Here is a 25916-nt window from a genome sequence, read left to right on the forward strand (position 1 = left end):
AGCCACAGGCCCCCATAACAGTGTCAGCCACAGGCCCCCATAACAGTGTCAGCCACAGGCCCCCATAACAGTGTCAGCCACAGGCCCCCATAACAGTGTCAGCCACAGGCCCCCATAACAGTGTCAGACACAGACCCCCATAACAGTGCCATGCACAGGCTACCATTAGTTCAAAGCCCACCAAAAGCACACCTTTTGGTTCAAAATTTTTTTTTTCTTATTTTCCTCCTCAAAAACCGAGGTGCGTCTTATAGGGCGAAAAATGCGGTAGTTGTTGCCCAAAGGGCACCTCGAAAAAAACATCACACAGTAGAACCCTAGTATCCAATGTGCCCTAAAGGGAAGAAAGCTGCACCAATCCTACCGCTGCACGATTCAGAGAAGCATCAGAGTGAGTAACCACTACTACCACCATTCTTGGTTTTATCACTCTTATCCTCTCCTCTGCGCTCTTGGGATAGCTGCACATATTTTGAGTCAGCCACAGAGCAGGGACTCCTAAGCCATATCTAGGGGCAGACTGGCCATAGATAGGGTTGAGCGAACCCGAACTGTAAAGTTCGGGTTCGTACCGAACTTTACGTTGTTCGGCACCCGAACATTTCAGTAAAAGTTCGGGTTCGGTGTTCGGGTAATATTAAAGGGACAGTGACCGGCCCAATAAGCATATTTAGCTATAGATACAGTCCTGATCAAAAGTTTAAGACCACTTGAAAAATGGCAAAAAATCATATTTTACATTGTTGGATCTTAACAAGGTTCCAAGTAGAGCTTCAACAAGAAGAAATGATAGTGAGACAAAACATTTTTTGAGCATTCAATTAATTGAAAATAACGATTAAACTGAAACGGGCTGATTTTCAGCTGATCCAAATTTTAGGACCACATGCCTTTAAAAGGCCAAATCTGTGCAAAGATGTGGATTCATTGTCATTTTCTGTCAGGTAGTCACACGTTGTGATGGCAAAGGCAAAAAAACTCTCCCTTTTTGAACGTGGTCGGGTTGTTGAACTGCATAAGCAGGGTCTCTTACAACGCGCCATCGCTGCTGAGGTGGGATGCAGTAAGACAGTCAATTGGAATTTCTTAAATGATCCTGAGGGTTATGAAACAAAAAAGTCAAGTGGAAGACCCCAAAAAATTTCATCAGCACTGAGCCGGAGGATCCAATTGGCTGTCCGTCAAGACACTGGACGATCCTCGACCCAAATTAAGGCCCTTACTGGTGCTGACTGCAGCCCCATAACCATCAGACGGCATCTGAGACTGAAGGGCTTCAAAAACAAAAAACGTCTTCAAAGACCTTGTCTCCTTGAACGCCACAGAACTGCTCGTTTGGACTTTGCAAGAGATCACCAAACATGGGACATTCAAAGGTAGAAGAAAAGTTTATTCTCAGTGGAGGGGCGCCATAATGGTCTGGGGTGCTTTTTCCTTTAGTGGAACAATGGAGCTTCAGGAAGTGCAGGGGCGTCAAACGGCCGCTGGCTATGTCCAGATGCTGCAGAGAGCATTCCTCATGACTGAGGGCCCTCGTCTGTGTGGTAACGACTGGGTTTTTCAACAGGACAACGCTACAGTACACAATGCCCGCAGGACAAGGGACTTTTTCCAGGAGAATAACATCACTCTTTTGGCCCATCCTGCGTGTTCCCCTGATGTAAATCCAATTGAGAACCTTTGGGGATGGATGGCAAGGGAAGTTTACAAAAATGGAAAACCGTTCCAGACAGTAGATGGCCTTCGTGTGGCCGTCTTCACCACTTGGAGAAATGTTCCAACTCACCTCATGGAAACGCTTGCATCAAGCATGCCGAAACTAATTTTTTAAGTGATAAACAATAACGGCGGAGCTACTCATTACTGAGTTCATGTTTGGAAGTTGGATTTCTGTTTTGGGGGGGTTTAGGTGTTTTTTGAAGGTGTGGTCCTAAACTTTTGATCAGCTGAAAAACAGCCTGTTTCAGTTTATTCGTTGTTTTCATTAAATTGAATGCTCAAAAAATATTTTGGCTCACTCCCATTTCTTCTTGTTGCATGTTGAAGCTCTACTTGGAACCTTGTTAAGATCCAGCCATGCTAAATATGATTTTTTGCCATTTTTCAAGTGGTCTTAAACTTTTGATCAGGACTGTATTTTAGTAATTACTTATATAGCCCTGCTATTACCATAAGGGATTGGCTGCTACTAACATACTCATTGTGAAGAAACGTCTCAAGTAGATGTTGAATGTACCAATATACTAACTAATATACTAACTTCCAAATAAGCAGACAAACTGTAATGAAGATTACATCCGAAGTTGCCATATCTTAACAGTAATAGTCCACCACATTTTGTGACCACAGAGTGGCGATATTGCAGGCAACATAAGGACATTTAAAGCTAATATATAATTTCCTATTTAGAAAGCTATTTACCTGCCTGTTGGAGAGATAATCTAGATACTCCACCAATTAACATCTACAGTGCTAGTGAAAAGAAAATAGCACTGTACGGTGGTGACAATTGTCAAACGTTTATCCATCCTGCAATATCCATTCTGCATGTTCCATATTTATTTACTTTTATAATTTTTAAATTTTTTATATTTCATAGGTTTATTTTTATTAATGAGCATTTTTACTCTAATCTATACTCCACTACCACTGACGTGGCAGAATAGTTACAGGGGCTCTCTTCCCCAATGGAGGGGCTGATCCAGTAAATGTTTACCTATTTTTAATGCATGACTTTTTAAATTGATGTTTTATGGTTGATGTTTATAGGAAATACATGGATTTGTATTCACACCTACATTGCTCTTAGTTTGGGACCAGGTGAAGAGTGCCGTTCATAATATTTAATACTCCATATGTAATCATTATCTCTGATTGGGTGAATCAGCTGAACCTAGAGCACCTGTACATTGTATTGGCCGGGTGAGCCACCAGTACCCCACTTTCTTGTAACCCCAATCTCACCCTAACAGGGACCTGCAGATAGTGTCAGGACACGGATGGCCTATTCCTTCCCAGATGAAGGAATAGGAGACCCGCTCAGGCATAATACCATAAGGTAGGGGAAAACAACAAACAACAAAGATTATACACTTAACGTGCAGAAGTATGCAGGAACTCAGAGAGAACCAACACCAGGACTTCCACAAACAAGGAGCCATCAACCACATAGCATGATGGGTGAGGCCAGACTAAATATAGGAGAAGGAATGACCACTTAAGCTACACCTGAGACAAGAGGTGTGGTCCTCCCCAGCAACAACAAACACAGAAATGTGAAACCAAAGAGGCTGTCAATCACGTGCAGCCAGTCTCCTCGATCTTCTAGTCCCTGTCACAGGCGGGACCGTGACACTGATGCTCTCGGGATTAATTACTGCTAGGGAAATCAGGTACTTATTTCAACAGCCTCAGGAGCCCTCCTGAGCTCAGCTGCATCGCCGTCCTCAGGACGCCAATACAGTTGAATACTATGGTAAAGACGGCAATATTTTGTGCTGCACTGTGATATTTGCTTCTGCTGAGGCAGCATATTGTGCTGCATTGTGCTATGTGGTTCTGCTGGGGTGGTATTTTGTGCTAAAATACAGTATTACAGGCCCTGCCTACTTCTGTTGAACCTGCCTACTTGTGTTGTCCCTGCTTATTTGTGTTGCCCAGGGGTGGACTGGGAACTTAAAGTGGCCCTGGTAAAAATACTAAAAGTGGTCCCGTTTTGTAGTCGGGTCCAAATTGATGGAAGGCAGGGCCAGCAATACCATATTGTGGCACATTATACAACCAAAACAGAGCCAAATACCACAGTCCTTCACAAAATACTGTGACCAACAGCACAAAATACATCCCTAAAAAACGTCCACTGGACAGCCGTGAGGAGGCCTCAGGCGGCCCCCTGGGCATTAGCCCACTGGGAAATTTCCAAGTAAGGTCTATGGCCTATCCACCCCTGGTGTTGCCCTACCTTCTGTCACTTTAGACCTGTCTACAACATGGGGAGACTTTTTAATTTTTTTTCCAAGGCTACTTTAACCACTTGCCGCCACGCTAACGCCGAAAGGCGTCATCGCGGCGGCTCTCCCAGGTCACACTAACGCCGATTGGCGTCATCTCGCGTGAGCCGAGATTTCCTGTGAACGCGCGCACACAGGCGCGCACGTTCACAGGATCGGAAGGTAACCGAGTGGATCTCCAGTCTGCCAGGGGCGATCGTTCGCTGGCAGGCTGGAGATGCGATTTTTTTAACCCCTAACAGGTATATTAGACGCTGTTTTGATAACAGCGTCTAATATATCTGCTACCTGGTCCTCTGGTGGTCCCTTTTGTTTGGATCGACCACCAGAGGACACAGGAAGCTCAGTAATATGTAGCACCAAACACCACTACACTACACCCCCCCTGTCACTTATTAACCCTTATTAACCCCTGATCACCCCTGATCACCCCATATAGACTCCCTGATCACCCCCCTGTCATTGATCACCCCCTTGTAAGGCTCCATTCAGACGTCCGTATGATTTTTACGGATCCACGGATACATGGATCGGATCCGCAAAACACATACGGACGTCTGAATGGAGCCTTACAGGGGGGTGATCAATGACGGGGGTGATCACCCCATATAGACTCCCTGATCACCCCCCTGTCATTGATCACCCCCCTGTCATTGATCACTCCCCTGTAAGGCTGCATTCAGATGTCCGTATGTTTTTTACGGATCCACGGATACATGGATCGGATCCGCAAAACACATACAGACGTCTGAATGGAGCCTTACAGGGGCGTGATCACCCCATATATACTCCCTGATCACCCCCCTGTCATTGATCACCCCCCTGTCATTGATCACCCCCCTGTAAGGCTGCATTCAGATGTCCGTATGTTTTTTACAGATCCACGGATACATGGATCGGATCCGCAAAACACATACGGACATCTGAATGGAGCCTTATAGGGGGGTGATCAATGACAGGGGGGTGATCACCCCATATAGACTCCCTGATCACCCCCCTGTCATTGATCACCCCCCTGTAAGGCTGCATTCAGATGTCCATATGTTTTTTACAGATCCACGGATACATGGATCGGATCCGCAAAACACATACGGACATCTGAATGGAGCCTTATAGGGGGGTGATCAATGACAGAGGGGTGATCACCCCATATAGACTCCCTGATCACCCCCCTGTCATTGATCACCCCCCTGTCATTGATCACCCCCCTGTCATTGATCACCCCCCTGTAAGGCTGCATTCAGATGTCCGTATGTTTTTTCCGGATCCACGGATACATGGATCGGATCCGCAAAACACATACGGACATCTGAATGGAGCCTTATAGGGGGGTGATCAATGACAGGGGGGTGATCACCCCATATAGACTCCCTGATCACCCCCCTGTCATTGATCACCCCCCTGTCATTAATCACCCCCTGTAAGGCTGCATTCAGATGTCCGTATGTTTTTTACGGATCCACGGATACATGGATCGGATCCGCAAAACACATACAGACATCTGAATGGAGCCTTATAGGGGGGTGATCAATGACAGGGGGGTGATCAATGACAGGGGGGTGATCACCCCATATAGACTCTCTGATCACCCCCCTGTCATTGATCACCCCCCTGTAAGGCTCCATTCACACATTTTTTTGGCCCAAGTTAGCGGAATTTTTTTTTTTTTTTCTTACAAAGTCTCATATTCCACTAACTTGTGTCAAAAAATAAAATCTCACATGAACTCACCATACCCCTCACGGAATCCAAATGCGTAAAAATTTTTAGACATTTATATTCCAGACTTCTTCTCACGCTTTAGGGCCCCTAGAATGCCAGGGCAGTATAAATACCCCACATGTGACCCCATTTCGGAAAGAAGACACCCCAAGGTATTCCGTGAGGGGCATATTGAGTCCATGAAAGATTGAAATTTTTGTCCCAAGTTAGCGGAAAGGGAGACTTTGTGAGAAAAAAAAAATTAATTTCCGCTAACTTGTGCCAAAAAAATAATAATTCTATGAACTAGCCATGCCCCTCATTGAATACCTTGGGGTGTCTTCTTTCCAAAATGGGGTCACATGTGGGGTATTTATACTGCCCTAGCATTTTAGGGGCCCTAAAGCGTGAGAAGAAGTCTGGGATCCAAATGTCAAAAAATGCCCTCATAAAAGGAATGTGGGCCCCTTTGCGCATCTAGGCTGCAAAAAAGTGTCACACCTCTGGTATTGCCATACTCAGGAGAAGTTGGGCAATGTGTTTTGGGGTGTCATTTTACATATACCCATGCTGGGTGAGATAAATATCTTGGTCAAATGCCAACTTTGTATAAAAAATGGGAAAAGTTGTCTTTTGCCGAGATATTTCTCTCACCCAGCATGAGTATATGTAAAAAGACACCCCAAAACACATTGCCCAACTTCTCCTGAATACGGCGATACCACATGTGTGACACTTTTTTGCAGCCTAGGTGGGCAAAGGGGCCCACATTCCAAAGAGCACCTTTAGGATTTCACAGGTCATTTACCTACTTACCACACATTAGGGCCCCTAGAATGCCAGGGCAGTATAACTACCCCACAAGTGACCCCATTTTGGAAAGAAGACACCCCAAGGTATTCTGTGAGGGGCATGGCGAGTTCCTAGAATTTTTTATTTTTTGTCACAAGTTAGCGGAAAATAAGTTGTTTTTTTTTTTTGTTTTTTTCTTACAAAGTCTCATATTCCACTAATTTGTGACAAAAAATCAAAACTACCATGAACTCACTATGCCCATCACGAAATACCTTGGGGTGTCTTCTTTCCAAAATGGGGTCACTTGTGGGGTAGTTATACTGCCCTGGCATACCACATGTGTACGGCAATACCACATGTGTGACACTTTTTTGCAGCCTAGGTGGGCAAAGGGGCCCATATTCCAAAGAGCACCTTTCGGATTTCACCGGCCATTTTTTACAGATTTTGATTTCAAACTACTTCGCATGCAATTTGGGCCCCTAAAATGCCAGGGCAGTATAACTACCCCACAAGTGACCCCATTTTGGAAAGAAGACACCCCAAGGTATTCTGTGAGGGGCATGGCGAGTTCCTAGAATTTTTTATTTTTTGTCACAAGTTAGCGGAAAATAAGTTGTTTTTTTTTTTTGTTTTTTTCTTACAAAGTCTCATATTCCACTAATTTGTGACAAAAAATCAAAACTACCATGAACTCACTATGCCCATCACGAAATACCTTGGGGTGTCTTCTTTCCAAAATGGGGTCACTTGTGGGGTAGTTATACTGCCCTGGCATACCACATGTGTACGGCAATACCACATGTGTGACACTTTTTTGCAGCCTAGGTGGGCAAAGGGGCCCATATTCCAAAGAGCACCTTTCGGATTTCACCGGCCATTTTTTACAGATTTTGATTTCAAACTACTTCGCACGCAATTTGGGCCCCTAAAATGCCAGGGCAGTATAACTACCCCACAAGTGACCCCATTTTGGAAAGAAGACACCCCAAGGTATTCTGTGAGGGGCATGGCGAGTTCCTAGAATTTTTTATTTTTTGTCACAAGTTAGCGGAAAATAAGTTGTTTTTTTTTTTTGTTTTTTTCTTACAAAGTCTCATATTCCACTAATTTGTGACAAAAAATCAAAACTACCATGAACTCACTATGCCCATCACGAAATACCTTGGGGTGTCTTCTTTCCAAAATGGGGTCACTTGTGGGGTAGTTATACTGCCCTGGCATACCACATGTGTACGGCAATAAGTGACCCCATTTTGGAAAGAAGACACCCCAAGGTATTTCGTGATGGGCATAGTGAGTTCATGGAAGTTTTTATTTTTTGTCACAAGTTAGTGGAATATGAGACTTTGTAAGAAAAAAAAAAAACATCATTTTCCGCTAACTTGTGACAAAAAATAAAAAGTTCTATGAACTCACTATGCCCATCAGCGAATACCTTAGGGTGTCTACTTTCCGAAATGGGGTCATTTGTGGGGTGTTTGTACTGTCTGGCCATTGTAGAACCTCAGGAAACATGACAGGTGCTCAGAAAGTCAGAGCTGCTTCAAAAAGCGGAAATTCACATTTTTGTACCATAGTTTGTAAACGCTATAACTTTTACCCAAACCATTTTTTTTTTACCTAAACATTTTTTTTTTATCAAAGACATGTAGAACAATAAATTTAGAGAAAAATTTATATATGGATGTCGTTTTTTTTGCAAAATTTTACAACTGAAAGTGAAAAATTTCATTTTTTTGCAAAAAAAATCGTTAAATTTCGATTAATAACAAAAAAAAGTAAAAATGTCAGCAGCAATGAAATTCCACCAAATGAAAGCTCTATTAGTGAGAAGAAAAGGAGGTAAAATTCATTTGGGTGGTAAGTTGCATGACCGAGTAATAAACCGCTAAAGTTGTGGAGTGCCGATTTGGAAAAAAGGGCCTGGTCACTAGGGGGGTATAAACCTGTGGTCCTTAAGTGGTTAAATTCCCAGTCCTATGGCCATATCCATACATGGAGTCAGCCAGAGAGTAGAGTAGGGACTCCTGAATTATATATGGAGTCAAAGAAAGGACTCTTAAGCAGTGCAGGCATTTCAATGCAGGCTTATGCCCAGCCCCTCAAGGTCATGCACATGATGGAGAGGACTCGAGAAAGGAGAAAGTTCATCTTCTGCAAGATCTCTCCTAAACTGCTTATTGCAGAAGATTGGGTAGCACATTGTAGACACAGTTGTGTGTGCTCTATGGAATAAATGTACGTATGTTTCTCCAAGGTTTAGTGTCCCATCGTCTAGGTTGCAGTGACCCAAGACACATTAAATTATGTACAAACACAGTTACATTGTTCAAACTGGGCTATGTTTAACCCCTTGTTAAGAGGAAAAACAATACATTTATATGTTTTTTCCCAAAATTATTTGTGATATATTGAATTGTATGCAGCAGAACTATTGATCCTGAATAAGGTAGTTTATAGTCTCCTAATTGCTATGTTTTAGAGCAATATGCAGAAAGTCTGACATCTGATGGTCCACAACTGATGATAGAAATCTTTGTGGAACATTCAGATGAAGCATTGGTTAACTTCACATGGTACAGCAGATGTTATATTGACTTTTAATGGCTTTTGTTGTTTAAAGTGTAAATTTAAAGTTTGCTGCAATTGCGTATTTAATGTATTAAGCATAAATTTAAAAATGCTACAACTGCAATTTAACCCAGAATCCTCAAGTAACTCCATCACCCGGTTTGCCCCCAGACAGCACCAATCATTGGGTGACAATAGCTTAACATGGCAGCCAAGTTCTTAACGAAAGCTTCCAGGCCAGAGATTCCATTTTTCCAAAGCAATGTTTATTTGATCAAACAATTGCAACTTCCCTTGACAAAAATAATTCTTCTGAAAAAAACAACCTTTTTAATTAGAATGTCCTGAATTACTTGTTTAAAAATAGTAAACCATAAAAATCAATAACATTATTTCCACAGCAGGTACATAGAATAAATGGGAAAAAACACTTGCTTTTTATCATCCCCCCACTCCAATAAATAAATAAAATAAAACTATCAGTAAATTATATGTACCCTAAAAGGATTCCAAAACAAGGTACAACCGCAAACAACAAGCCCTCATAAGGAGACAAGAAAATTATGGCTCTCAGAATGCGGTGACACAAAAATTATTTTTCCTTTCCATTAGAAACACTTGTGCAAAAGAAATAAAACATAATATTTTAAACCTACATATTTTGTATCAATGAAAATATTTATGACTTTAATATATCATCATATTATTTCTAATTGCATAAAAAAATGACCAATAGCTAAATTTTTGCTTTTGCAACCCCCCCTTTCCCCGTGTGCTGGGATCCGTGCTGCTGCTGGTGGTGCACGGATCCCACAGCTCTGTGATCAGCCACGCTATCTACACCAGCTCGGACCCCAAAGACTTGAAAAAGGAGTATATTCACTCCGAAACGCGTTGTCGCTCTGTACCAATCAAAAATAAAAAAAGATTTTATATACATCTATTGAGGTCGTGTATTTCTGCCACATTTGCGATATTTATACATAGTTATTAAATCTCCCCTCAGTCATCTTTTTTCAAAAGTGAATAACCCTAATGTTGATGATCTTTCAGGGTACTGTAGTTCCCTCATTCCAGTTATTACTTTAGTTGCCCTCCTCTGAACCCTCTCCAGTTCTGCTATGTCTGCCTTGTTCACAGGAGACCAGAACTGTACACAGTGCTCCATGTGTGGTCTGACTAGCGATTTGTAAAGTGTTAGGACTATGTTCTCATCACTAGTGATGAGCGGGAGGTACCATATTCGATTTCGCGATATTTCGCGAATATTCAAATGAATATTCGCATTATTTTCGTCGAAATCGAATATTCGTAATTATTTTATTTTTCGCGAATAATATGCGAATAAATTTTTCGTACAAATTTTTTTCCTGTATAAGGCAACGTTCCTATGACTATGGCTAGGCTAATATGTGTATTTTACGAAATTTCTTAATACTGCTCTAACTTCGTCTTTTAGAATATTCGTAATATTCTAAAAGACGGAGTTAGAGCAATATTACGAATATTCTAAAAGACGAAGTTAGAGCAATACTAAGAAATTTCGTATAATACACATAGATTGTAATTTAGCATAGTATTACTATGCTTATTGCTAATGCTTAAAGCTTGTGTGCGGATCGCATGTTGTAAAGACGTTTTTTTTCCGCAAAGGCAAAGGCTAGGTTATGTTCCATGACAAGCAACAGTGCCGAGAATTCACTTGACATGTAAAAAGCGTTCAGTTACTCATATAATCTTGACTCTTTCTTATATTGTATGCGAAAATTCGCTACCATTAAATTCGTAAAAAAAATTCTGTTCGTGTAATGGTTAGCTGGCTCTTCCCAATACTCATATAATTTTGACTCTTTCTTATATTGTATGCGAAAATTCGCTACCATTAAATTCGTAAAAAAATTCTGTTCGTGTAATGGTTAGCTGGCTCTTCCCAATACTCATATAATTTTGACTCTTTCTTATATTGTATGCGAAAATTCGCTACCATTAAATTCGTAAAAAAATTCTGTTCGTGTAATGGTCAGCTGGCTCATCCAAACTACTGTTAGCTGCTTTTGCTTACAGCTTGTGTGTGATTTATAATATGTGAGTTGTTCTAAATGCATTGGGCCTAATAAATTATATTTCTATTATTTTTTTAGCTTAAAAGGAAACGAAATTTCGTTTTAACGAATATAGAGGCAAATATTCTTATTCTTCGCGAATTCTCGAAGTTGCGATATTCGCGATAAAAATTCGCAATTCGAATATTCGCGCTCAACACTACTCATCACAGTCATCTGTGCCCCTTTTGATGCAACCCATTATCTTATTGGCCTTGGCAGCAGCTGCCTGACACTGGTTTTTACTGCTTAGTTTGCTGTTTCCTAGGTCCTTTTCCATGTCAGAGTTACCCAGTGTTTTACCATTTAGTATGTATTGGTGACTTGCATTGTTCCTTCCCATGTGCATAACCTTACATTTGTCAGTGTTAAACCTCATCTGCCACTTATCTGCCCAAGCCTCCAATCTATCCAGATCCATCTGTAGCAGTATACTGTCCTCTTCTGTGTCAATTACTTTACACAGTTAACTAATAATATTACTATTATAATTACTTTGGTAGTAGGAGCATTACATATACTACTGCTGCTTATACAGTACAACTACCACCAGCATTAGACTTAGCATAGTCACTGATGGTTTTAATACTCTTCTCCTGTGAATAGTTCTAATTGTCATTTACAATAACAGTACCAACAATACTAGTAACAACAAAAATGAAGAGCTCCCCGCCACAATATGCAAATAATCCTGCCCAGTTTACAGAAGAGCTGTTGGTCCACAAAATGTCACGATAGGTAAGTGTTGAGGAACGGTTGAGACGTATGCATATATATCCATGCATGCCTGCAAACACGTGCGGGCATGTATGGTATATATGTGCATACATTAACCACAGCATCATGGGACGATGTGCGCAGATGTGCCCAGCATCTGCGCACGTCTGCCCATGGTGATCCCCAGGGGCTCATGGTGGCCCCTGTGGGAAATATGTGCCTCCTGGGAGCCGTGCCCCCTTATAATGTAGGGGCTTGTGCCCCCTTATAATGTAGGGGCTTGTGCCCCCTTATAATGTAGGGGCCTGTGCCCCCTTATATAAAGATATATGCCCCCTGATTCATATAAAGCCCCTTATCATATAAATCCCCCCTTACATGGACCTAGATGCATCAATGTGAATGTGCCCCAAGCATTCACATTGATGTAATCTGGGTGAAGGCGCCAGGATGACCGGACAAGGTCCGGTCATTCTGGTGAACTCAAAGGATTCAAATTCTATAGAATTTGAATCCTTTTGTTCTAATTATCTGCAGCCCTGCTGGAGATAATTAAGCATAATAGAGAGAGAGGAGATACCTCCGCTCCCTCTATTATGTGCATTCTGGCATCGCAATTACCATTGCGATGTCCGGAATGCTGAGAACTACAGGCGGGAGATCAAAGGATCTCCCGCCTGTCAGCAAGTGCACACGGCCCTGCGGCGCGCGTGCAGGGACGCGCGGGCAGGCGCGGTGACGTCATCTCGCCGCGCCGGCCCACGTGTCCTTCACTGTGGTGCGCGCTCACGCGCCGCTGTGTGGGCGGTACGGCAGTGCGGGCGGCCGGACATATAAGTCCGGCAGGCCCTGTACTGAGAGTTAGGATCAGGACCCCCCACCTTGAGAGCGCATCCTGCGCTCAGGACAGCCGGACCCCTGCCGCCCCTACCCCACCATGAGGAGAGAGCACGATTGGCGATCAGGAGGAGCGTAGAATCACCCTGGACAACGAGCATAAACATTAAGTATCACCCCCGTAGCACCCCCCCCCCACTATCCCACCAACGCCTTAACCCTTGTACCCCTGAGTAACCCCTGCTGTGCCTGTGCCCCTGATCCCTGTACCACCCCTATCCCACCAACACACCACCTCCCCTGATTAACCCTTTCCCTGCCAGGCCTTACCATACCCCTTAACCCCTACCAGGCCAGGCATATAACCCTGATTCCTGGTTCCCTACCTTGGACCCTTTACCCTCCCTGATTCCCCTGAGTGACCCCAATCCCCTGGTTAACCCCTGCATTCCCCTGGTTAACCCCTGCCTTCCCCTGCATCCCCTGGTCAACCCCTGATCCCTTGGTAACTACATTTGCAGGGTATACTGTGTAGCCCTGCAATACTGTATTTGTGTCGGTGGCCTGCATAAACCCTTGCAGTGCCACCGTTAACCCCGTAGGGACAGTGAGTAGACAGACGGGTGGGTTATTGTTATATACTTGTATGTGTGAACTGTATAGTTAGTTAATGGGTGGAATTTGATAACGTGTAGTGTAGTTTAGGATTGTATATTTAGTGCTGTATTGTTAGTGTATTGCATGCGTAGTGTATTGTAAGTAATAAATACCGTTATATTTGTACCCTTTGTGTAGCGTGTACTTGTTAGCGGTAGTGAGTTAGTTAGGCGCATGCAGCTAGCATAGTGATTAGTGTAAAGTATAGCAAAGGTATTGTGTTATTGTTATATAAAGGTATAAATGGGCGGAGTCATCAATAGACGGCTCCTCCCATTTATGAATATTAATTATTGACATTTGCATAAATGTTAGTGATTAATATTCCCCCTTTACAGTAAGTAAGCGGGGAAATAACCAAACACAGGAAAACAAACAGAACAAATGACTAGGCCCAAAAGCTAGGGAGAAAAGGGTCACCTCCTAGCGATACCTAAATGTTTTCCCTAAACTGCTGTGCCCATGTGCATACCCTAATGGTGGATATGCACATGCCCTCGGGCCTAAACCTATACACCCTGGGCAAACCCTAAGCTGTAGGGAAAAGGCAACCTGCTTCTTCAAATCCGGAGGAAGCAAGCGTCTCCCTAGAGGCCTAGATAAAAGACACAAAGGGAAATAACAGAGAGGACTTATGATGAGCAGAGCTGGAGCAGACAATCCACCACACATCCAGAGCTCACAGGAAGGAACTATAACCCGCACAGGCCACTGGGGGAAGGAGGGATAAATAGCCTCACTAACACTCAAACCCAGTACACCTGAGGGAAGGTGGATCCAGCTCAAACCAAAACAATTGGAGAAGCCAGACATGTGCAGCTAGTCTGACAGACCTCCGCACATTCACAGGGCAAGGCGTGACACAAAAGGGAGATATCCAAAACATAAAATAGTAATCCAGCAGTTATTAAATGTTAATTCTTCTTTATTTAAGCTCACATTAAAAATGCCATAAGCATTGCATAATATTAATGATTCATAAAATGCTTGCTCTTTCACTTGCACATTTCCAAATTCTTGTTCACAGCATCAATCAGAGTATTGTACACACATTATTTTAAACCACAAGGGATCAATGGTATGAGGATATACAATATTATGTACTTGTATGACCTGACATGGAAGCATGTAGAAGCATTACAAAAAGGGAATAGGTCATCAATATTAAACAGTGGGGCAACCCTTTATTATACTATACAAATGGCACAAATAAGAGAGTATACAAAAACTATGTTGCAAGATCTATTTGCAACAAAGTAATAGAAATTTGTTGTTCACTTTTATATCAGATAACTAGTAATCATTCCAGGAATAAATATATAAACCATATTTTTCAGACTATAAGGTATACTTTTTCCCCCTCAAAAGTGAGAGAGGATTTCCAGTGCATCTTATTGTGCAAATGCTAATGACCACTTCCAATATGGAAGCAGTCTTCAGAATGCAAGAGGTGCAGGGAGTGGTGAGTGAAGCGCTGCTTTGGTTGTACTGACTGTTCCTTGGTCTTCTTCTGGGTGCCACACTGCATATATCCTGACCGCGTACAGTATCAAGACCTAGTGTATGTTTGCCCACACTGTGACCTGACACTGTGACATCAGGCTACAGTACAGTGCGAGCCGGAAGAAGACAAGGGAGTGGTGAGTGTCAGCGTGGTCCGGAGCAGGAAAGGTAAAGTAAATTAATTTATTAATTTTTTCGTCTGATGGAGCTTAGGGGTCTGGTCTGAGGAGGAATGGGGGTATGATTAGAGAGGTCTGATGGGGGTCTGATCTGAGGTCTAAGAAGGAATAGGGGGCTAATAGGGGTCTGATACAGAGATCAGTTGGATCTTGAGGATCTGATGTCTAAGCAGAAATGGGGGTCTGATCTCAGGTCTGAGAAGGAATGAGGGTCTGATGGCAGCTGAAACAGAAGACTGATGGAGCTTGGGTGTCTGATGGGGGTTTGATGGAGCTTGGGGGTCTGAAGTGCGTCTGCTGTGAGGTCTGATGAAAAACATTATTTTTTCTTATTTTTCTCCTCTAAAACCTAGGTGCGTCCTATGGTCTGGTAATTCTTATAATCTGAAAATATGGCATATACTAGTCAATTGATATAAAAGTTGGCAACACACAGAAACAATCTACGGTAAATCACTGATGAAAATAATTTGTGTAGTACCCTCATGAACATTAACAGCCACATTACCACTCAAACACTGACAACTACAGTACCCTGGTAATGGTAATGAAAAAAGTGCCCCCACAAACAGTGACAGCCAGTGTCCACCTCCCAACCCTCATAAACATTGACAGCCACAGTGCGATTACAAGACTTCTGTATAGTGACCCAGGCCTCGATCTCCTAATTTCATGTGGGGCACAAGCTTAGTAAAGAGATAATCACTGCCAGCTCCAATGCAGAGGTCCGGGGCATGGAAAAGCATGGCACTCCAACAAATGCAAACTGAAAAAAAAAGTTCATTCCAGCCTCCAGATAAAAAATGGAATTCTTTATTGAAAATTAAGTCACAGATAGCGGTGCAATGCCTAATATACGAGTATTTCAGCATGATAAATGACCCCCAAAATCCTTGGATATTTTGAACACACTACAGTATGTGCATCGGGTGTGTCCACACTTGAAGAAGCCATTATACTGTATACCAAGGTGGCTGAGCAGAGCAACTAGCCCTATCCACAAACAGACTGGGGGACAATATCTGTGCTATAGATTTGTTTTTTTGTAATACATTGGACGCCACCTTCGATGACTTTTGAGAAGCCAGGAACAATGTTTAGCACCGGTAAATATTTCTTCACAATACTGCTGATTGCTTTAAATTCACAGCACAGTATTAAGAAATGCATTGGTTCAGCAGTTTTACCATCCTGACTGATCTGTTGGAATATAACAAATACATTCTGTTTTTTGACCTGAGCGGTTGCTCAGTCTGCTCCTAATTTGAACAGACTCCTGTTTGAAACCATCATCAGTGGAGCAGCTCCTTTTGGCGTCAGTAAATTCACCAATCGGAAGTGACTTAATAGTACTGAATGAGTGACAGGAATCTGCGTGCAGTATGATGTTGCACGCTGTGCTTCTCCTGTGGGTTTTTGGGTCATCCAGTCTATTTAGTAAATTTAAATCCAAAAAAGTAACATGTTCCTGATGATGGTAATGTGTAAAACTAAGATTGAGGGTGTTACTGTTCAGGAGATGGATGAACTCTGGTATGGCCACCACATCGCCGTACCATATGAACAGCAGGTCGTCGATGTAGCGACCATACCAGAGCAGCCACTGAGCAAAGGGCTTAGTGTCACCAAATAAATATTTACTTTCAAAATAACTCAGAAAAATATTAGCTAAAGATGGCTATACTTTAGCGCCCATAGACGCTCCTGAAATCTGCCAAAAAAATCTCCTTATTGAACATAAAATAAATGTGTTTTGGAAGATAGCAGAACACAAAAAATTCTTCAGATCAGAACTGTAATCACTATACATGGGTAGGAACCATTGTGAATCAGTGACGGCAGACTCATGAGGTGTAACCGTGTATAATTACACCACGTCAGTTGACAGTCAACCCATTTTTCTCCCCACTGCGGACACATATGAACATGGGACCATGACAGATGCCTTCAGCTGCCAAGTGCACATAACAGGTCAGCCAGTGTCATAGGCACAAATCTGCCGACAGATGCCCTTTAATACTCTAGCTGGAGTCTAGTCAATATGGCAGTTGTCAACATAGCTAACTGCAATAGGCACCATAATAAAGCTACAGTTGTCGTACAATGTGGACAGTCTCCCAGATTGCGGTATCTCCATCCTTGTAATCATGGCACACACTCTACACTGTCCCACACACAATCATGGCATGCCCTTCCTCAAAACACACTGTACAGCTCACAGGTGGAAGACTGGCTGGTCAAGATGATAGGCCTGGTGTTATTCTGGACTCAGGATGTGTCATGCCCCACTCTGACGATGTGCGGAGGTCGGCCAGGATTGCAGCACGAGTTTAGTGTTTGTTTTGGAGTCGTGCTGGATCCGCCCCTCATCAGGTGCACTGGGTGGAGTCATTAGTTTAAATAGCTCATCAGCCCAGTGCCCTGAGCGGATTATACTCATCATTGTGATCTTGGAAGCTAGGAAGGAAGGTTGGCTGTCTGCTCCAGCTCAGGAAGATAAGTGTTGTTTCTAGTTGGTTGTTTTGTGTCATCTATCCCATCCAGGTTCTATGCGAGCAGGCTGCTCCTATTTCCCACTTCACCATCTCAGGGAATTCAGGGTTTTGTCAGCCCAGGCACGGGGACATCTCAGATCTACCTTCAAGGTCTGTAGGTGGGCTGAGCAGTGCAGAGAAAGAGGTCAGGGATTAGCTAGGAGGTGACCCTTCCCCTGTCTCTCGCCCAGAGCCTGGTTGGTTCGTTATCTGTTATACTGAGTGCACGCACGCCGTGACAGGATGTGGGGCATGTGCAGCTTCTAGCTACCCCTAGCTCCAGGCCCCAAGTGCTCTGCTCTCATCTGCAACTTTCCTTATCCAGGCCCTGAGGTGAGTGGCCAGTGCCATTAACCTCCATTGCTAGCTAAATACATGCAAAAATCTGCAGTGCCTTCAATCTACTGCTATGTGACCTGCTCTTTCTTTCTTTCTTGTGTCTCTCTCTACAAAGTCTGCCTGGACTTTAAGGCTGGAGCTGAACTTAGCTTTGACACCAAATATTGCTGTGCAGTCATTTATTTTAATGGGATTGCAGCATGACTTGGAAATTGTTGCAACTGCAGCAAGTGACCCAAATCGGTTGATATGCTTTGTCTGAAACCATGCAGGAGATCACTGTTAGGGATGAGCCAATTTCTCTTTTCAAGTGCGGCATACAAGGTCCGTGGTAGCGGAATCCATAACGGAATGCTTAGCTATCCCGAACCCTAACTTTGTACGCCAAACTTGAAAACAGAAGTTCATTCAATACTAATCACTGTGTATTTGGAGCTTAAACTGAGTCTGCTCCATTAGGAGAACATTTCTCTGTATATTTTGCCTGTGTCTACCAGTCCATTTCTGCTGGGAATGTCTTGGCTTGATTCTTTGTTCTTTTCTGACTGTCATCTTGATGCCTGACTTCTGTGCAGCCTGTCCAGAATCCACCTGTACAGCAACACTTGCAAGATATGCCTTCTGCAAATGCCTTTTGTCCTATTGACTTGGTCTTGGCTACTACTCCACCCCTACCCTCGATCTGTATCTGGGACGCAAGCCAAGTCTGAACATGTCAAAGAAAACCATAAGAGCGTTATTATGATGTTTTGGGAGTGAGACTCAGTCTTCCCTACTACAGGTCTTTGCTTGTATGAATAAAGTTGCTGATCCAGTCATTCACAACCAATATTCAGGATCCAAACTGTATCTCCTAATAGTTCTGATGGCATTGGACCAAAGGAGAGATCCTGGGAGCTTCTGGAGAATTTTTATTCCACTGCTGTCCAGAATGTAAGTATCGGAACCAGAGTAAGGAGAGGGTACTGTTACATTGGCAGTTCATGTCCGATATTGCCCTTTGTGTACAGGTGCAAGCTTCCTTTGTGTGAAATATGGCTTGTATTCATTTTACCCCTATCTTCAGCACTGCTAAGGTTAATCTCCTGCTCTGTGAGCTGCTGCATGGCTGTGTCCAATTGCTTTTCAACTGCTCCTATATATACCTGGCTGTTCTTCAGCCCTTGCCCGTGCAATTGGTTTACAGTTTTGCAGACAAGAACAGGCATTTTTACAATAAGGACTGCGAAAAGTGCAGGATGCACATGGACTGCATCCATATTTTGGAGACCCATGATTTTATGTGTCCGATTGGTGAGGGTTGAACTGGTGAAACCCCCACCAATTAAGAGAGGGAGGGTTCTGTGTGTCCTGTTTGAAAGGAATGGTGAACAACCATGCACATTACTGCTCCATTCGAAGACAATGGGCCTACCAAAGATAGCAGTGTAGAGGATCAGAGAGGCAGTGGCCCTGATGTAGTGTAGATGTGTCAGTGTCCTACATCCGGCCATCGTTCCCTGGGATCCGTTGCAGTGAAAGTTGTGGCACTGAAGAATGAGTCCTTTTTACTAAGTGCAACATAGAACTCGAAAAAAACACATACAGTAGCAGCAGGCTTTAGTGCAATTGTTCACTGGCACCAGCTGAGGAGGTATGATTGCAGATTTGGTGGCTACAATTCTACACTTATATGTTGCTGGCCTAGTGGTTGTTTGGTGATGAGATTGTCTTTAGCCATAATTTCTCACCTCATAGCAATATCTTTAGAGGCGCTGTTGCAGTTCACTGTCTGGGATCCCAAGGATTCACTTGAGTCCTTTCTAAATTGATGGTGTATGAACTGCTTCCTCACTCTATGGCAAGAGAATTTGGGTCCTGCACTTCCTCAAGAGGGAAACAATACGGTTCTTAGGAGTGGGTACTTTATGAGCTGATTCCTCACTCCCCCATTACCTGTACAGGATCTATCACATCCCTTCTCTGCCTTAGGGCTCATGCACATGAACGTGTGCCAGCTGGGGCCGTGCTGCAGACCGCAAATTGCGGTCCGCAATGCATGGACACCGACTGTAGGGCCGCCGTATGTGGACACAGGACCAACTCACTTGAATGGGGTCCGTGATCTGCAATCGATGGTCCGCACCGCAAAAAAGTAGTGTATGCACTACTCTTTTGTGGTGTGGAGGCACAGACAGAAACCCCACGGAAGCACTCTGTAGTGCTTCCTCGGATTCGGTGCCTTTGTTCTACACCGCACCTTTCCGGATTGCGGACCCATTCAACTGAATGGTTCCGCATCTTTAATGCGGTGCACAAACGGCTGTTTGTGGGCTGCAATACGGGCACGGCTGGTCAATGGCCATGTGCATGAGCCCTTACTCTGACTATAGATTCCTGGACTTCCTAGATTCCTCTGGAGTTCCTCTTCCTGGCTAGAAGTCAGACAAGCCCACTCTACCAGGCGGGGTAGAAAAGAGTGGTTAAACCCTGTCAAAGCCAGTACCCCAAAACCAATACCTCCTCCTGATGGATAAAATGACGTAGAACATGTGACAAACATAACATTACATAGAATTGTGCATATAAATCATATAAGAACATAGCAATTAAAGAAGACAATGGTAATACCCCCAGGTATGGGGTATTACACATACATAACATGGTATGACAATACATTACAGGACATTAAAAAACAAACTTTTTTGCAGATACCCCCTGCTTAGGGTACTGCACAGTCCTTTGCCTATGTCTGATTATAGCACTGATCACGGACTCCTCCACTCATCCTCTTTGATGGTATACTAAGTTACTAAGGCTACATTCACACTAGCGGCAGGACGGATCCAACAGGCTGTTCACCTGACGGAACAGCCTGTCGGATCCGTCCTGCCGCTAGCGAACATGTGCCCCCCGACTACCGCTCCGGCCCCATTGACTATAATGGGGACGGGGTGGAGTTCCGGTGGAGGAACGGCAGCGCGCGGCGAGAGGCTGCCGGAATAAATGTCGGACATGTTGTAGTTTTATTCCGCCAGCCTCTCGCCGTGCGCTGCTGTGCCTCTGCCGGAACCCTTCCGCCCCCATTATAGTCAACAGGGCTGGAGCGGTAGTCCAGGGGCACACGTTCACTAGCGGCAGGACGGACCCGACAGGCTGAAAGTAGCCTAACTGACCGGGAAAGAGGGAGAGTGGAAGTGTTGGTGAGTTTTGTTATACTCTGGCACAGGTAATCAATCAGCAGCCTGTGCCTGATTATAACACCTGCACTAGTTAGGGCTCATGCACATGAATGTGCAAATTGCGGATCCGCAAAACACAGATGCCGCCCGTGTGGCTTCCGCAATTTGCGGAACGGAAAGGGTGGCCCATTATAGAAATGCCTATCCTTGTCCGCAAGACGGCCAAGAATAGGACATGATCTATCATTTTTGCAGGGCCACGGAACAGAACAACGGATTGAAGTTAATGGGTCAATGCGGCTTGGACGCGGAACCAAACCACGTTTATGTGAATGCGCCCTCAGTGTGTGTGTCGAGAAAATGGAGAGCAGAGGTATCTGTGTAAGGTGTTATAATCAAACACCAGCAAAGAACAGGAACAGGAGATTACAGAATATATCTGATGCAGTGAATCATGGGAGTACATGTAGTTTTTGAGCAAAAGCAGGCAGACTGAGGCTAAGCTGGGCCCCGAGAACAAGGACTGTAGTTCAGGAATACTCCATTTAGGCAGGTCTGTGTACATGATGACATCTGTGACAAAGTGGTCAGTAGTCACCAGTAAAGAATCCGTGTTTGGTCTGTGTGTCCTTTTTTTGCTCTGTGTGTGTCATCTGTATTCCATATACACTGCTAAGATGAAAAGTAGTTTCCAGAACATCGCCTACCAATGGTTAGTGAAAACCACAGATCAAAAACAGATGACATTCATGTTGTGTGTGTGGTTTTCATTAGTGATGGCCTTGCGGTTCGCCCGGCGGTCAGGTTCTCGGCGAACTTTGCTCGTTCACGATTCCTCATATGCGAACATATGGCGATATTCGCGCCCGACATATTCTTTTACATTGTGAAGAACTTTGATCCATGACACATCCATCAGGTGGTACAGGACAGCCAACTGAGACGTTTCAGCACATGGACATACCCCCTACCTTATAAATAGACCCGATCTGGCCTCCATTTTACAATCAGTCTTTTGCCAGTTTAGGGAGAGGTTGCTGTGTGGAGCAGGGACAGGCTGTTAGGGACACCAAACGCTAGCCAATAGGGCCACAAAGTCCTTTTAAGGACTGGTATAGGTGTGCTATCGATAGGTGTGATACACAGAGGGATGTAATACACCTATAATATACTTTCTAACATAGAAAGCATATTATAGTGGATTTGTATTGTGCGGCAGTGGTGAGCGGTTCTGCAGCGATACTGCGGCTACACAGAGTGACAAACGCAATTAGAAAAAATAATTATAACTGGTGTGATATACCAGTCGCCCCCCCAAAAAAACTGATAGAAGCGGGGTGTTATATACCAATAATATACTTTCTATATAGTGTATTTGGGTACAGCAGCATTTGTTTGTGGTTTTGCTGCGTTCCCTCTGCTACACAAAGTGACCAACGGTATTGGAAAAAATAATTATAACTGGTGTGCGCATGCGCGTACGCGAAAATTATATTGCCGATATTTCGCATTGAAAAAAATTATGAATGGAGATTGCAAATTTCGAATAATACATCTGGTATGTCACTGTCCATGTTGTCAGACTATTTGTGCACTTCTAGTAATTATTTCTTGGCTGCAAATATGAGCTGAAGGTTTTTCAGGTTCGCCTGCCATTAAAATGAATGGGACCCGCCGCGAACTTGCAGTTTGCGAACATTGGATCGCGTTCGCGCAATCGCGTTCACGAACCGTCCCGGCAGATGTTCGTCCATCACTAGTTATTATGGTTCCATAGACTATATTGTCTGTAATCACGGACAAAAATACTGTAGGGCATGCTTCCATGGTGTCCATGGAAAAGTGAAAGAACCCTTATAACACAAAGGGAAGCCAAACTGCCTAATAAAGTATATTGTAATAGTTATTTTGTACATATATTGTAATATAATCACCTGCCCTAATCTAATAATAAAAATTTAAAAAGTTACACTATAAGAAGAAAAATAAAATAAGAGAGAGAGTTTAATACCAATATTACCAGTAATTTGTTTTAATAACATACAATTGATATTTTATTACCCAAAAAATTCTGACACTTAGGCAAGGTTCGAATCACACTTTTACCCTATTTTTAATGTATACGTTGGGAAAAAAGAATTCAGAAGCGTGGTGCACTATGCTTTTCCATCCTGCAGAGTCCTGTAAAAAATGTATATGTCGACATACACGTAAATAAATGAATTAGTTTAATATTCCGGCAGCGCAGGGGGAAACAAAGACTGGCATAAACGACCCCCACAATCTCTTCATTCTGGAAGTGCTGGGATTTGTTTGTTTTTAGACAGATTCCTTGACAAGAATTATGCGTATTCTTTATTATATTTTTTTGTTTCTTTGCATCTTTGTAGTACATTGAAGATAATCATATAGCTCTGAGTCTGTAGTATACAGTTAGATACACAGACAAACATATGAACAAACAATGTTTTATACTCTTACGGTACGACCCATGCTCAGGTTTCTTGACGAAGCTTTGGAAGCCAAAACCAGAAGTGAATTTAAAAAAAAAAGTTTCTCTCCTTTTATGATCCACTCCTGATTTCCAGAACTTCATCAGGAAACGGGAACATGGGGCCAAACGATTAAGTGCTTTAGAACTAGAGTAAGATTTCTTACCTCTCATCAGCTTCTGTTGTGCATTGACTATGAGTATGAAGCTTGCAGTCCACAACACAAGAGGCACCACTCCTTCCATGCTGGCTCTCAACTCTAGTATTGTAGTGACTTGTAACCTCCACATCTTATAGGTGTAGATTTTGGCAGTGTTGGTCACTGTATTTATTCTTGGCAACCATCTACAATAGGTGCGTTCAGGAGCAGAGGACCGTAGCATTTTCCCAGCTGACCAGGAGGGAAATGTAACCATTGTCTTTTCAGTCATCAATTTGTGTAGATTTGAAAGTCAGATGTGGGAACGGGTTTGTGGCAGCACACCATGAGGTGGAAATGACTTTGTATAATCTGCAAAATTTCACTGCATTGTTTAATTCACGTAACAAAATGTTTCAATACAGTGAAAATGTAAACAACAGTTCAATGACAATACTATGGTAATACAGAAGTAAAAAATTACATGTAATTTGCAATGGTATATTGTGCTTTGGTCACAGCTTGTCCATACAGGAACACTTAAAGTACTGCTGTCATCAAAAAAATCATGGAAGATGGGGAAATGGGGGAAGAAAGTACATAGGGTGATAGCCAGACCACCCTCAGTTCATCTTCTCAGCGTGAATTGGATGATGAGGAGGAGGAGGAGCAAGATACGGTTGCCTCCTCTACAGAGAGTAGTACCCAAGGAAGTTTTATTCCATCTGTTCAGCGTGGATGGGTAGAAGAGGAGGAAGAGGATGAAGAGATTGAGAGTCATCTTCCTGATGAGGACAGCGAAGTCTCGTCTGTTGGGACTCTGGCACACATGGCTGACATTATGTTAGGCTTCCTTTCCCGTGACCCTCGCGTCGTATGCATTTAGGCCAACACCAACACCGATTACTGGTTGTTCACCCTACAAAGAGAACTTCTCATCTCTCATTCCTGTGGTGGAGAGGACGAGCAAAATGGTGCAATTCCAGAAGGTCCTTGTGGAAAAATTGCTCCAAAAATTTCCAGCTGACACTGCTGGCTGCAGAGTACGTAGTTCCTTGGCCAACGGAGGAGGGGAGATGAGGGCAACACACAGCAGTTCTAACAGAGGCAGGGCAATACTCTCCAAGGCCTGGGACAGTTTTATGACACCCCGCCAGCACCCTCAACCTGATGCGTGACCTAGTGTCGAAAGGAGGGAAACATTTTGGAAGATGGTGAAGGAATACCTAGCAGACCGTGTCGGCATCCTCAGTGATCAGTGTGCCTTACAACTATTGGGTGTCCAAGCTGGACACGTGGCACGAACTGGCGCTCTACTCCTTGGAGGTGCAGGCCTGCTCCGCCCCCAGCGTTTTGTCAGAACGTGTATTTAGTGCTGCTGGGGTCATAATCACTGATAAGCGCATCCGCCTGTCAACTGAAAATGCTGACCAGTTGACTCTTATAAAAATGAACAAGGCCTGGATTGCCCCTGACTTCTATACTCCATCAGTGGAAAGTGGCTGAACATAAAGGCACTTTAAATGTGGCTTTTATGGTGTATTGAATACACTGTATTCCCATGCACCCATTCCACCACTAAAAAGGGTATATGGTTCAATCTCCCTTTTCTCGTCCTCCTCCTCCTCCATCATATCAGCATGCTTATTAGGCTGCACTCGCTCCTAATGTTTTAGAGGGTTAGCTCAGCAGCAGGCCCTCACCCATAATGTTTTAGAGGGTCACCAGCAGGCCCTCAACTATAATGTTTTAGATGGTCAGCTCAGCAGCAGACCCTCACCCCTAAATTTTTACATGGTCAGCTCTTGGGGGGTGCAGCGGAAGAGGCAGTAGCAGTGGAAAAGGAGAAGTCAGCTGAGGAGGAGACGGAGGATGGAGTAGGAGGAGAAGAAGAAGACGCAGACCTGCATGCAATCCATGGCGGTAACACCAAATCCACACGGGAGCCATGGGTTACATGCTTGACGGCCGTCAGAGGGTTTACCCAGTGGGCAGTAAAAGTTATGTACCTTCCCTGTCCGTGTTTGCTAGACCACGTGTCTGTGGTCAGATGTATGTTGGCACCGACACTGTGTGCCAGAGATATATTCACTTGCCACTGAACGTGGCCACATAGCTCTGGGATGCTCTTCTGGGAGAAATATTTCCTTCCGGGGACCTTCCATTGCAGTGTGCC

The 25916-nt window shown here is 43.7% G+C and overlaps 1 protein-coding gene across 1 annotated transcript in view; it reads right to left on the bottom strand.

Moving 5' to 3' along the window:
- Positions 1-23891, bottom strand: part of LOC120980023 (mucin-5B-like) — a 175892-nt gene extending 152001 nt beyond the window's left edge. The window contains exon 1 of the mRNA XM_040408888.1: positions 23768-23891. Coding sequence (XP_040264822.1) covers positions 23768-23891 — 124 coding nt within the window. The remainder of the gene's footprint in view (positions 1-23767) is intronic.
- Positions 23892-25916: the final 2025 nt, after the last annotated feature.

This window comes from Bufo bufo, chromosome 10 (assembly GCF_905171765.1).
Source record: "Bufo bufo chromosome 10, aBufBuf1.1, whole genome shotgun sequence".
In the NCBI taxonomy this organism is placed as follows: domain Eukaryota; kingdom Metazoa; phylum Chordata; class Amphibia; order Anura; family Bufonidae; genus Bufo; species Bufo bufo.